The sequence below is a fragment of the Hirsutella rhossiliensis genome (genome assembly GCF_020360975.1).
Source record: "Hirsutella rhossiliensis strain HR02 chromosome Unknown scaffold00012, whole genome shotgun sequence".
In the NCBI taxonomy this organism is placed as follows: Eukaryota; Fungi; Ascomycota; class Sordariomycetes; order Hypocreales; family Ophiocordycipitaceae; genus Hirsutella; species Hirsutella rhossiliensis.
In genome coordinates this window covers 2,370,777-2,384,356 of record NW_025408678.1, presented here as the reverse complement: position 1 = coordinate 2,384,356, position 13,580 = coordinate 2,370,777, and the positions used below count along the sequence as shown (strand labels likewise).

The following is a 13,580-nucleotide window of genomic DNA, read 5'->3' as shown; positions in this document are numbered from 1 at the left end:
CAGTGGCGACACCACTGACGCCCCTTCAAGCGGGCGCACGCTGGATGAGGACAGCAAAAGCAGGTTGCAGACCCTGCCTTGGGAGAAGACGAAGCCGAGGATGGAGAGGGCTCCATGCCCGCTACTCCGTGCTTTGACAACGAAATGCAAGGTCCACTCCGTTATGCTCTGCATCAGCAGTAAGCAAAGATCTCTGGCACAAGAGAGCTGGCGACTCTCGGTCTAACCAAAGGGAATCCCCTCCCGTGTCTCCGTGCGGTGCACTGCACTTGGGAAATGTAATCAGGAGGATCGGACCTTACCAGTGTCCCTGAGGAATCACGTCTCGTGATAGATCGGGTCGATGTTGCCAATGTGCCCATTTGCGTTGCTCCTCAACGACCAACCAGTGGAACTCTGTGTACGAGTTGAGAAGAAGAAACCTTGCCAGGTTTTGTCGAAAGAAGGTGGGCGGGCATCAAGCCCTTTAAACACTCCGTTCTCTGTGGGGTCCCCACCCATGTCCGGGTTGCCACCCCGTCCATCTCTGCAACTGGCTATGCAACCACTACGTGGAAGCTATCCAATCGAAACGTGACCCTCTCCCCCCTGTCGAGCTGTCTCTTATGACTCACTTCTTCCCGTCCCGTCCATCCGTGCTAGTACCACACTCAATCACGTGCGTGAAAGGTGTCTATGGGCTGGGCCGTTGTGCCATGGCCCCCTATAAACCAAACTTAAGGATATAGGGGGCCCAAGAGTAGAAGTGACTCCGTCCCTTTACTAGTCCCTCGCCGCCTGCTCGGTACCTCTGACTTCCCTCCAGTCGTCAATCTCGCCTCCGGCTCAGACAGAACTCGCTCCGCTCGTGGCCTCCCGTCACACAGTCCACCCGCCCTCCAGGCGTGTACCCTTTCGTTCCACTCAAGGGCAGTTCCTCCCTCCGGTCGTCTCAACTCGCTCCGCTCGTGGGCCCAGCATGTGTTTGGGGTTTGTGTGTGCAAGTTGTCGTGTTTGTGTCCGTCGCCCTTCGGTTGCTCCTCCTGTCGCGTGAAGACCGGCTTGTAAACGTGTCTACTGAATCGAAGATGGTTGAGCGTGGCTCTCCACGCCCGAACCTTCGGCTCGGTCGCACCCCCTGCGGGGGATTGATTCCATAGTCATGAGTGGGTTGGAGATGAAGGGTGGTAGCCGGGGCAATGTGGTGAGCTTGTAAACGATTTTGATCTACGATGCTGGCGGTGTCACAACAATGCATCTTCTCGATTTGTATCTACTTCCCATACAACATCTTCCCCTTTGGCACACGATAAATCACGGCTGTCTCAAGCAAATACTGACCAATATCCTTGTCCTTGGTAACATCATTGTCCTCATTACAAGTCCAGATGACTGGTATACCCATGCGAATGGTCCGCTGCTCGCGGTACTTGCCTGTGGCGGTGATGTACTCCTGACAGCCAGCAAGGTCACGCTTGTAGGGAAAAGCCCTCAACTTGATATCGTTGAGGACAACATGTGTAATGTCCGGCTTCATGAGTTCATCCATATTCCACTCACCCGTCATGTGAGCTGGACGACCAAAGGAAAGAGCCCACTCGGTCTTGCCAGAGCGGGCCGACCGCCGTGGACGAGACATGTCGGACGACCAAGCCGGGCCACGTCAAAGTTCTTTTGCCGCCACTGAAGCAACCTTCTCGGCACCTTCCAGGGTAAGGGAGGAAAGGAAGGCGCATGGGGTTTGGCAGAAGGACCCTTCTTGGTCCTCAAGAAAGCCTGGCAATTCGCATGGTTACGTACCCACCAGGACTTGAAATGCGTCTTGAGCAGCGTCTCCGCCTCCTCGCGGGACTCCGTCTCAACCGCCTGCTCCAAGTACTTGTCTTTTTCCGACGCCGTCGTCGTCTTGGGACCGATCCACTCGCCAAAGACGTCGCCACCCTTGGCGATATAAGCCTGCACGCACTGCAGGAAGTACGCAGGCGTCTCGTTCTCCGGCTTCTTGTGAATGTTGATCGACGTCGTGTCCACCTCACGACCATCCTTTACATCAATCCAGACCCTGAACTTTTCACGGGCGTTCCTCCAGTGCACGCGGGGCTCGAACTTGAGCATCACATGATAGTGGGGAGTGCCATCCTCATGCAGTTCCTTGCAGCCGTAGACCTGTACTGTTCCTGCCTGTCCAGTCCTGCGGTTAACCCGTGGCAGGCTCGGCGCCAGCGACTCTCGTAGATACCTGTGGAACTCCTCTGGGTCTTCGACCCGGCTGCGGGTGTAGGTGACAAACGCCATGTTTGCATGGAACACAAAGTCTTGATGCTTCTCGGTCACTCCGGGGATCTCGCGAGCATCCCTCTCGACAGACTCATAACCGCTATCACTAGCAGGAGGATCAACCTCCATGGTGGAAGACATCGTTCCTCTCTCTCTATCTCTCTCGCTCTCTTTTGCCACGCAGGAAACGAGACTCAAGGGAGACAACTCATCCGAGTTCAACATTGGGGCACCTTGCCCGCTTTATACCCTCCGGTGTCATTCTGTCCGGGCGTCTGCCCCGGCCAGTAGTGGATACATGCAAGTTACGCAAGCTACACAAGCTGTCTTTCCATGGACGGCGTGATCCCTCTAGGCTCATTCGCTCTTAGCACTGCGTCGCTCCCCCCGTCGCTTCCGCCTATGACTGCAGTAAATCACGTGCGTTCAATCTGCCTAGTGACTGGGCCGTTGTGCCATGGCCCCCTATAAACCAAACTTAAGGATATAGGGGGCGCGGGGGTATGCGTGACCTCCCGTCACACACCGACTTCGCCCTCCAGGCTCGTACCAGTGTCCTCCCTCCAGTCGTCCAGTTCCTCGTTCCACTCGTCAGATCTCGCTCCGCTCATACAAAACTCCCTCCGGTCGTGGCCCAGGCTGTGATTGGTTGTTGTTGTCGTGTGGTGAACAGTACGTGTTGGGACTGAGTGGCTGGGTGAGGTTGTGTTGTGTGTCTATGCCACTCAATCCGTCTGTGTACTTTGTCTGTCGGTGAGTTGCTGCATTGTGTTGATTGTCCGTCGCGTGCCCGTTGGACACGTGCTCCTCTTCACTTTGTCGAGTGCTCTTGTGAACGTAGTTGCTCGATTGAAGAGTCGTAAGTGTGACATCCACGCCTCGACCTTCGGCCTCGTCGCACCCCCCTTCGGGGGGGTTGTTTTCCGTAGTCCTGCTTGGGTCCTCCGGAGGTGATCACTCAGAGTTGGTAGCGCTTGAAGTATATTACAATCAACGCCGACGGGAGACCCACTGGTTCGTTGTCGAGTGCGCTAACTGCATCGGGCAACCGTCTAAGGTTGCCCAAAAGGACTGCTCGCCGTCGACAGGACGGGCAGCAAACACGCAAGAGATTGACGCCGTGCCTGGTGGTGTGTCAGTAGCCAGCTCATCAGGCTGTCAGCCATGGCAAGCCTCGTCGGCGCCTGAGCCTCTCTCTCGCACACTGGTGCGCCCGAGGCAGCTACACCATGTGGCCGAGGACAGCGACAGCGACAGCGACAACGACAGCGACAAGTCGAGATAGTTGGCAGCTCGTGAGCTTGGCACGCACGATATCCGGTTTTCGCATCTGCTGTGTCGCTCGTTCCGCCGACGGTGTCCAGCCACGATGACCTCTGGAGACGGTGCTTCGTTCTGTCGGGGTCGGGGTCATCGGCTGGTTCACGTGACTGCAGACCGAAATGAAGAGGCCAGCAAGGTACAGCAATTTCGCAGCTAAATTGTCCCTCATCTCCACAAAGCAATGAGCAAGCCTAACGGTACCAAAACAAGAGTTGCGTCATTTACGGTCCCAGGGAAAGCGCGACCTGTGCACACGCCAGAACCAGATACGTAGCTGTTTTGTTTGCGTGTAACTACTGTACGCTCCAGACCTGGACGCCATCGAACAAAGCCGAACAGCTCTCGTCTTCTTTGCTTGGCCAAACGTCCATCGCCTTTGCCTCCTTTTCTCCTTCCATTCTCTACTCGAGGGCCCGACACCGGGAGAGATGCGGCCATGATGATGCTGCGGCCACTCCACCAGGGCGCGTGTCGCATTCATGTTGCCCGCGCTGGCATCGCATTGCCAAGGCGTTTCACATGCGGCCGCTGCCTCTTGTCGCAGACAACCGAAAGCAGCAACGGTAAGCTCGTGCTCAGACGTGGTCCTGCGAAACCTTCATCCTCCAGCAGTTGCTGCCGCCGCGAATGTGCATGCGCCCTCTGTCACACTGGGAACGCGTGGACAGAAGCCCATGCCGTGACGACGTCTGCGGGTTGGCCTAAACAGCAGCTTCCTGCTTCGGATCCGTTGGCTGTCGGTCCCCGCTCATGTTTGCTGCTCTGGGGTCGTCGTCTTGATACCCATGTGTATCTCATCTTATATGCACAAACTCACACTCACTCGCACCGTGGTGGAATGACACATCCGCAATCAATAGTCCAAACCGACGAGAACCCGCCGACTGACAGCAAGGGGCACAGAAAACGAGCCTCGAAATGGCCCAGCCCGCGACCCAAAGTCGGCACAGCCGTCTCTCCTGGCCAGGATGGGCGAGGCCGCCGCCACCACGTTTGCCTCGATCCTCGTGCTCGGGGTTGGCTTCGCCGCCGCCGGCTACCTCTACCACAAGAGCTACAAGATGCTCGTCCTTGAGAAAATGACGGGCGCCTTTGAGCCTGGAGACCCCGTCCTCGAGCTGGCCGCCATCGGCAAAGACGCCCCCCACGCCCACAAGTCGGCCGACGAGCACTGGGTCGAGCGTCCCGAGCAGCGCCACGTCGACGACATTGTGAGCGGCCGCGAGGTCGGCCACTACTACCTCATCATCGGCGACAAGGGCACCGGCAAGAGCAGCATGATCATCGAGGCCATGCGCAAGGTCGACGGCGACGGCATCTCCATGATCGAGGCCCACGCCGACCTCGAAATTGTCCGCATCCGCCTTGGCAAAGCCCTCGACTACGAGTTCCACGAGGACTACATTGGCGGCTACTTTAGCGAGCGAGGCCCCCGCGACACCACGGCCCTGCTCGACATTGAGCGTGCCCTCAACAAGCTCGAAAAGGTGGCCATGCGCATGCTGCGCACCCGCCGCAAGCCCCTCATCGTCATCTTCAACCAGATGCACCTCCTCCGCAACGACGATGACGGCAGAGACCTCATCGAGCTGCTCCAGCAACGCGCCGAGCAGTGGGCCGCCGCTAACCTCGTCACAATGGTCTTCAACTCGGACGACTACTGGGTCTACGAGCGCTTCAAGCAGCTCGCCACCCGCATGGAGGTGCTGCCCGTCACTGACCTGCCCAAGCAGCAGGCCATCACCGCCCTGCGCAAGTATCGCCGGCGCTATTTTTGCGAGAACCCTTCCCAGTCCTTGCTCGAGGAGGTCTACGACCGGGTCGGTGGGCGGCTGAGCTTCCTCAACCGCGTGGCTAAGAGCAAGAACATGCTGGCCATCTGCGACAACATCATCGACACGGAGAAGAAGTGGTTGCTCAACCAATGCTGGATCCTCGGCTCCGAAATGGACGACGACGTCATGGACCAGCAAAAGTGGGCGGTAAGAAACAACCCCGTCCCTTGCAAAGGGGCTTGCTGACGGCGGCGGGCGAAACCGCGCGTGGGATATACAGGCGGCGGCCATGGTGCTGGCTCAGGCCCTCGTGGACAGGGAGTCGAAAATGGCCAAGACGTACGATGATGTGGGCGGTCATATCCTGCCGTCCTTCCCGTTCCACATTGCGCAGCAGCTCATGACGAGGTGCGACTTTATCCGCAAGCTGGACAGCCTTAACCTCTTCAGCATCACCAGCCATGCCGAGGTCCGCGCCAGCAGCGTGCCCATGCACCGCGCGTTGCGGGACATTTGCGGCGAGCCCGGGTTCCGACAGCATCTCGAGTACACGATCCAGAGAATCGCGGACATTGAGAGCTTGGGTCGCACGAGGGAGCTGGTGGCCAAGGATCTGGTGCTGGGAGGGCAGTACGACGTAAGCCAGGGCCGGGGCGGCTTGACCCTCAAGCTGAAGCAGGCCGAGGAGGACAAGTAGCTGTTGCTCTCTTTCTCACGAGATGGAAGCAGGATATGTGCCAAGGAGGGGTGCGCAGGAAACATTTGGCTCGGGCGGGCTCTCTTGAGCGATTTGGGGCGAATTTGAGGACAGGCGCACGGAGGAGAACGCTGGCGAGCGACGGTACGGGATAGACTCGGGTCGAATAGAATTCGCCTTTTTGGTGACGGTTCCTTAACCTGCACGAGCAGTCGAGTGCATGCAAGGGACCGTTCTCAAGCGTGACGCGGCCATAATAAAAGAGCAGGTGCTCGTAAGAAGCCTCGTTTGTTGAAGCGGCGACATGTGCATCGAGGCTCGAGCTCGGGCTTGGTATTGGTTGGTGCCTTACTAATCAAGCGTCTACTTCGTAGCGGGTACGGATACCGTACCCCGGGTCCGGCAACCCGCCTCGTCAATCGGCGAATCTCTTTGCAGCTGCGGCGACGCGCCTCATATTAAATTTCTGCGCCCCGCTGCCACCTTCAAGCAATCTGCAATCTCGCTGGAGCCCGCTCATTTCCAGATGGCCCTGTCTTTCGACCACGCCATCGTCCAAGGCATTGCAATCCCGCGGGTCTGAAGGAGCAAATATCCATCACCGCCCGCCCCCTCTGCCTCGACCGCTGAGCAGGGCGCCGCGTTTCACGACCGGCTTAGCACCAGCCGACAATGAGCGAACCGCCGCCTGTGATGCCGGACGGCATCGCCGACTTCCCCAGCGACATCGACGATGCCGATTTCGGGGCCCTCGAAATGTTCGACAGCAACTCGATGCCCCCTCCCTTCTCCTCGCAGGCCAACGCCCTGCCCATTGCGTCAAGCGGACAGGTTCCCGAAGCCGTCATGGCGGAGGAGGCAATGCCGCCGCCCTCGCCCAAGAATCACAGGCGCGGCAAGAGCGCATCTGAGCATGCCGTTGAATCGTCTTTGCCCTCGCCCGACGGCCGTTCCAAGAAGAAGCACAAGTCAAAGAAGGACAAACGATCCGACCACCAAGTCCCCGATAGCCAGGCCATCCCCGACGAATACCAAACTACGGACAATCCGATGCCATCAACTGACACGCCCTCGGAGCTGAACGGCGGCGGGGCCGAGGCGGCGCTTCTGTCGACCAAATCCAACAAGAAGCGCAAATTCTCCGACTCCGCACATGGCAAGCGGCGAAAGAAGCGGCGCTCGCACGGCCATCACGATACTCAGGAGCAAGGCGGGGCCGAGGCTCGGGCTGCCGCCGCCGATTTCTTGCGCAAAAGCAACGATGCAGGCATCCCATCAGCGAGTGCCGTCGACGACAACGTGGAAGGGTCTGACCCGCAGAAATCGCCCACCGTCGCCCACCTCCGACGTCGCAGCCAGTCTCGCGAGGCCCGGTCGAGGGAGAATAGCGTTCCCCCGCCAGAGGCCGATGGCATGGAGGTCGACCCGCCGGCCGGCCAGGGCGCGCCTGTGGACGCGATTGCGAACCATGGCGTCCCCGTTGACGCCGACGTGGAGGCTCTTGCACGAGAGGCTTGGAACGAGCATCGAAACGGCCAAGGCTCTATTGTCAATACCCAAGAAACCAACGGAACCGCCGTTGATGCTCAACCCGCAGAACCCTCCGACCCTTCTTCATCCAAGCGGCGATCGACTCGCAAAAAGGCCAAGCCCACCTTCTTCGAGCAGCCCCCAGCAGAAGTCTCCAATGACGAGGCCAATGCCGCTCGCGACGCCCTGGCCGAATTGCCGTCGCCAACAGCCGTGACACCCAATCCTCGAGGCAGAGCCAAGACTGCTGCGAAGAAGACGGCTAAGGGAAAGAAGCCAAAGCGGGAAAAGGCTGAGAAAGCAACGCCGCCCCCGCCCACGCATGGCGGATTTGATGAATACGGCGCTGGGGAGGGACATGGAGAGGACGAAGCAGGTCGAGCGCGACGAAACCGCTTGGTCGGCTTCACCCAAGGGCGGTTTTCAGACGACGAACTCGCACGCATCGCGAGGGCTGTGGAGAGCTTTCGAGCCGACAATGACCTGACGCAGGAGCAGGTCAACCAGGTAAGCACCCGGAACTGCCGATGTGACGGCGTGAGCAATGGCTGACATGCGGTACGCTCAGATGATTCATGTGCCGGGCGGGACTACTGCTGGCGAAGACCACGCCCAGCTCTGGGTCCGCATCTTTGCTGAATGCCCGGATCGGCATCGGCAAAAGGTCATCAACATTACTCGCAAAAAGTTCCACAACTTTGTCGCGCGCGGCACCTGGACCCTCGAGCAGGACATCGAGTTGTCCGACCTCATCGGCGTCCACGGCACCAAGTGGTCCAAGATTGCCGCCATTATCAATCGCCACCCCGAGGACCTCCGAGATCGATACCGCAATTACCTGGTCTGCGGCCAGAACCAGCGCAAGGATGCTTGGACTGAGGCCGAGGAAGCGCAGCTGACCCAATACGTCATTGACGCCATGGATGCCATTGACGAACTGAGGACGTCGGCGCCGAATCCTTCGCTCCTCGACATGTCGTATGAGGAGCTCATTGACTGGCAGAACATTAGCGAGAGGATGGGCCGGACCAGAAGCCGGCTCCAGTGCATCACCAAGTGGAAGTCGCTCAACATCCGGACGCACGGCAAGGACAAGCTCATCTCTGGGGAGCCCGACGCCCAGATTTCCTTTCGCCTGGAAAAGGCCCGTCGGCAGATTGCTGCGATGCCAGAGGAGGAGAAGTTTCGACTGGTGCTGGCCATTCAGGCCACCGCCGTTGGCAAAGACGCTAAGATCCCTTGGCAACGGCTGGTGGACAAGCAGTTCCGTAACCAGTGGCACCGCCCGACCCAGATGCTCCTTTGGCGAAGGCTGAGGCAGACCCTTCCCGGCTGGGAAGCCAAGACGACGCGCGACTGCGCCCTGGAGCTAGTCGAGCGGTACAATCATTCCGGAGAGTTGCCCGATGTCAATGGTGACGGATACGACGACACGCAGGAGATGGAGTATGTCCAGGGCATCCGGGCAGCCTCTTTTGTGACCAACATGGTGCCTGGAGTGAGGCAGCATGGGAACATGAGCGCAGAGTTCATCACAGACTCGGACATGGAGGAGGCCAACGGAGCAGCTGCCGGCAACGACGACGAGGGAGCAGAGGACGACGACGACCTCAATATTGACCCTGCACTCATCGAGACGCCCGCACCCGCCAAGAAGGCGACTACGGCGAAAAGAACCGGAACCGGAAAGCCTCCCTCGAGGAAGAAGTCCAAGAAGGCGCCCACGGCCAATATGGATCCCATTGAGGACGTCGGCCCGAGCCAGGAGCAGCCGGCCGACGGCCAGGACGGCGATTCCGAGGTGGAGGTGCCGCCGTCTCGGCAGAAGAAAACGCCCAAGCAGTTCAAGTCGCCGCAGGACAAGAGAAAGGTCCAGCTTGTTTCGCCTCGCAGCGCGGGTTCCGAGACCGGCATGGAGGACATGGAGGACTTGCCGGCGAAGCTTCCTGCTTAGCGTACGCATGGGGGACGAGGTTGTGATTTTGCTTGCTGCTGGTATGTGCAGGCTTGGCCTGGCGTTGTGGAGCTCGCTTTCGGCCGTGGTTCCGTGGAGTTGCGTGCCGAGCACCGTCTCCTTCTTATTGTTCCCTCTCTGTCCCTCTCACACACTCTTCCACAAAAACTCCTTGTTTGTCAGTCATGTTTCTCGCCCGTGTGTCGGCGCACAAAGACAGCATTCAATGCAACGGCTACACATACCTGGAGCATCCAGACTACAGCGAAGCATGTATGTGGGCTCATGCTCTTGACCCAGGTTGGCTTTTATGAAAGAATTGTACGTCTGATGGCGCGTTTCACAGTTTCTCGCTCTGGCTGCTGGGTATGTTGGAAAAGACAGAGACTCATGAAAAGCTATGTGCTATGATAGAAGTAGAAACGGCACCTAGGCCCGACTTTGGACTCTAGATGCGAGTACACATGGCCACCTGAGGGCAATTTGAGGCTGGGACCTGAACCCTGACTGATGATAACCACAGTGGCTCCAGCTCGGGTTCAATCCCAGTATCCAACTCATTCTCGTTTGCCTTTTTCAAAAAGGCCAAGCTTTGGAGGGATGCCTTCTAATTGAAGTTCTTCTCCATGGCCTCGTCGAGGTCATTCATGCCCTGTTCCAGGACGGGCTTGGTGGCAGGTTCCAACGCTCGTTCTGCTTGGTTTGCTGGGTCTCTGGCTGGAAACCGGTGCCCTCCTCCACAGGGTCCTCTGCAGGACCCTCCGCAGGAGGCCGGGTCTCAGGGCGGGGGGCCTGGGGCGGCTGCTGCTGGGGAATGCGAGGTCCCGGGCCCTTTGTTCCTTGCGTGGGGACGCGAACGCGAGTCTTTTGCGGCGGAGCGGTGGTCGTTCGCTGAGGGCGCTGGCCGCCGGAGACTCCGGTGCCCTGCTCAGGAGCAGCCGAACCAGGCTGTGTCTCGGTCGAATTGACCTTGTTGCCATACAGACCGGCGGGGACGCCGGCCTCCGGGGCCCTTCCGGATCTCAGGTCGTCCGTGGAGCAGTTGAGGGCGGCGGCGTGGGCGAAGAGGGCATAGGTATCGGCGTGCTCGAGATTCTGGTCGGCTGAGAGGTTCTGGACATCCTGCAGGCCGTAAGAGCCCTGGCCATTTGTCTTTTTCATGTCCGTCGTCCCGATGACGGCATGGCTCATCTCGTGCAGCATGACGCCGGGGGAGTCGAGGGAGCCGCAGGCCGGCTGGGAGCCGGCTTGACGGCCGAAGACACCGGAGTTGGCGTCGTCATCACCCGGGTTGCCATCGCCCCTGTTGCCAGTGCCCGCATTGCCAGTGCCCGCGCTCTCCGGGTTCAGCTTGAAGAACATATCGCAGAGGCTGATCTTGGGCTTGGGGCGACCCGAGTCCACCTGGTCGGGCGGTCCAAACGACGTGGTGACGGCAACGGTCCCCGGCCCGCACTGGTTCCGACTCGGGGCGCAGGTGACGGTCGTGTTGCTGCTGGCGAACCGGGCCTGGCACTCCTTGGCCATCTTGACGAAGTTCCCTGCGACTGTCTTGCGGACATCCGGCGAGTCGGTCTTGAAAAAGGTCATCATCATCTGGGAGTTTGTGTCCTGAGCCGCCTTCTGGCCGGCGCGAGCGCGGGCGACACAGTCGGCGAGGGACTGGTCGACGAATTGCTGCTTGCCGCCGCTGCTGCAGTCGTTTTCGACGGTGGCTCGCTTCTGCTCCTTGCCGGCACCGCTGGCCGGGGCAGCGCCGTGGGAGATGACGGTCACTCCAGGGTCCAGGGAGTCTCCCATGCGTGGAGCTGGGGCTCGCTTCGTATGGCCCTGGCCGTCGGAGACGACGGTCATGCCAGGCTTCATCGAGTCGCCCAGGGCAGGGGAGCGCGCGTTGAGGGACGGGGCTGCGGCGGCCGCCCAGGCGAGCGCGGTGACGGTTGCGAGACACTTCATGGCTAAAGATTGACGAACCGAAAAGAGGAAAGAGAAAGAGGGAGAAGGAAACGAGTCAAGGTCAAGACTCGGAGAGAAGCAGAACAGTGAATGAGAGTGGTCTTGTTGGAAAAGAGCGAAATGTCCAGCACGGGGCTCTGATCACTGACCAGGGGATCTGACTGAACGAAAAGGCGGTGCAATGAAGGGGATGAGGATGATGTCGAGAGTTGGTTGGGGGACACGAGACTCTTTAAATCCTGTCCGTGTCCCCCTTTCTTCTCCAACCCGGGCTCGTGGGCCGAACGCTCTGATCAGAGGACTGCATGAGGGCTCGAGATGGATCCATGTGGAATTGACGAGACTGGATGCCGGGCTAGGCAAGCTTGGATACACAGTATCCCTGCCGCCAAAGCTCGTCGTCTTGAATCGTGCCCGGCTCCATCACCGGCAGTGTGATATGAGCAGGGGACCTTGGGTCATGGCGTTGGACTCTGCTGATCCTTGGCGTGTCCTGATGGCGTTTATGCGCGGGCTACCCTTCACCAAACAGGCCAAGAGCCGACTCAGGACGGGAGCCGGGGTTGACGGGCCAAGTAACGTGAAAGGTAAACGCCATCATGGGGCTTAGTTACATGTAACGCTGGGTCCAACGTCCGAGGTATCCAGGCAAGTTCATCCATTGTCTTGAAGGCCGCACTCGGATCCCGCCAAGACAACATGTTTCATCCGACAATGGGGGATTGCGAGCTGTGAGCCGTGGTGAAGGCACGCACGGATGACGGGTGGCTGATCACGGCTGCGAAGATCTCTGCTGGACCAAGCCCCTTTTCGTCCGACATAAGCCACCCAACAACCGAACTCACGAGTCACCTGCTCCCCAGGGGTCTGATCTTTCGTCCTCCCAGTGAGACAGGGCGGTTCATGCAGGCAAGCAGAAGAGGTGCTGCCGGCCAGTTCAGTTCTCGGCCCGAGGGGAACAAAGGAGGGATCGAGTGCCGACTCGTGGAGAGCGCACAATGGGCATGGAGCACGACCATGTCTAAGCGGAGACCTGGTCAGGTCCGCGATATGGCCAAGGCAGCTTCTCTCATGCGGACTTGATATGAGAGTTGAGATGCATGTTATGTGAAACGTGAAACGGCTCCTGGTGATTCAGTGTCCGCCAACCAACCAGCCACACTCCACTCTGAACGTGGGACAAAGAAAGGTTAGCGCAAACCACAAAGAACCTTAAGGTCTGAAACGCCGACCTTGTAGTCTCTTTTCCCCCCTCCGGGGTGCAGAACATGTTCTGACGCCGGAGTGTTTGAGTTGGACCGAGCTAGTTGGGATGGCCGACACGTCGTCTTATGCGCCTGGCCTCGGCAAGAACGCCGAAGCTGCCGAGCAGTTTGCCTTGGAATAAGCTTAATCATTTGCCCCCCTTCTTACATGATTCGAGTGAAGCTTGGTGTGACGGATATGTCAACGACATTGGTGACAGGGCCGTGTATTCCGACTGCAGGAGCCAGCTAAACGTTGCCAACTTGTGCAGTGACATCGTTACTTGCACCTGCGAGTTCCACGTGTTGCTCCCTGGCTACCTTTCTCTGAAGCCGGAGAACTGGCGTTGCCCGAAGAGGCATTCTCGGCCGGGATATCACCGAGCAAACGAACGTGGGTCAAGTGAGACGGCCCAGGGCCGAGCGCAGGGATGCCTCAAGTCTGCTATGGAATTAAAGATGGGGGAGTGGCAGGGCATCTGCAAATCTGCAACAAGAGGCGCGGATTGCCTCCTCGAGCTGGACGAATCATGGACAATGGCGACTCACGCGGTACGCGTAGGTCTTGTTTCTGATACAGCACGCACATATGTTTATGGGCGGGCCTGGTGCTTTTTATGTAGGTGCCGTACGCTGAGCCCTGGCGGTGGTTCGGCGCAGGTCCTTCGGATACGGGCTTAGGGGGTTCGATTCCTTCGGAATGAGCGCCATGCACACAGTAGCGACCATGTGCTCTTGCTCATGCCCAGCTTCTCAAGCTCAGAGTAGGCCCGAGACCTCAGCCCTGGAGAGGAAAGGACGTGGGGGGTTGGATGTCTTCTAAACTCCCCTTGGCAGCTATTAAC

The 13,580-nt window shown here is 58.9% G+C and overlaps 4 protein-coding genes across 4 annotated transcripts; 2 read left to right on the top strand and 2 right to left on the bottom strand.

Annotated features, from left to right (window-relative positions):
• Positions 1-1,252: 1,252 nt before the first annotated feature.
• On the bottom strand, positions 1,253-2,385 carry HRG_09482 (geminivirus rep catalytic domain-containing protein; the record flags this gene model as incomplete). The annotated part of the gene is made up of 2 exons (XM_044867953.1): positions 1,253-1,582; positions 1,780-2,385. The coding sequence occupies 2 exons, from the start codon at positions 2,383-2,385 to the stop codon at positions 1,253-1,255; spliced, it is 936 nt and encodes a 311-aa protein (XP_044717213.1).
• A 2,162-nt stretch (positions 2,386-4,547) lies between these two features.
• Positions 4,548-6,051, top strand: HRG_09481 (AAA ATPase domain-containing protein; the record flags this gene model as incomplete). Its single annotated transcript, XM_044867952.1, has 2 exons — positions 4,548-5,561; positions 5,635-6,051. 2 exons carry the CDS (start codon positions 4,548-4,550, stop codon positions 6,049-6,051), a joined length of 1,431 nt encoding a protein of 476 aa, XP_044717212.1.
• A 672-nt stretch (positions 6,052-6,723) lies between these two features.
• On the top strand, positions 6,724-9,535 carry HRG_09480 (myb-like DNA-binding domain-containing protein; the record flags this gene model as incomplete). The annotated part of the gene is made up of 2 exons (XM_044867951.1): positions 6,724-8,088; positions 8,150-9,535. The coding sequence occupies 2 exons, from the start codon at positions 6,724-6,726 to the stop codon at positions 9,533-9,535; spliced, it is 2,751 nt and encodes a 916-aa protein (XP_044717211.1).
• A 645-nt stretch (positions 9,536-10,180) lies between these two features.
• On the bottom strand, positions 10,181-11,491 carry HRG_09479 (lysine-specific metallo-endopeptidase domain-containing protein; the record flags this gene model as incomplete). Its single annotated transcript, XM_044867950.1, has 1 exon — positions 10,181-11,491. One exon carries the CDS (start codon positions 11,489-11,491, stop codon positions 10,181-10,183), a length of 1,311 nt encoding a protein of 436 aa, XP_044717210.1.
• Between the last annotated feature and the right edge of the window lie 2,089 nt (positions 11,492-13,580).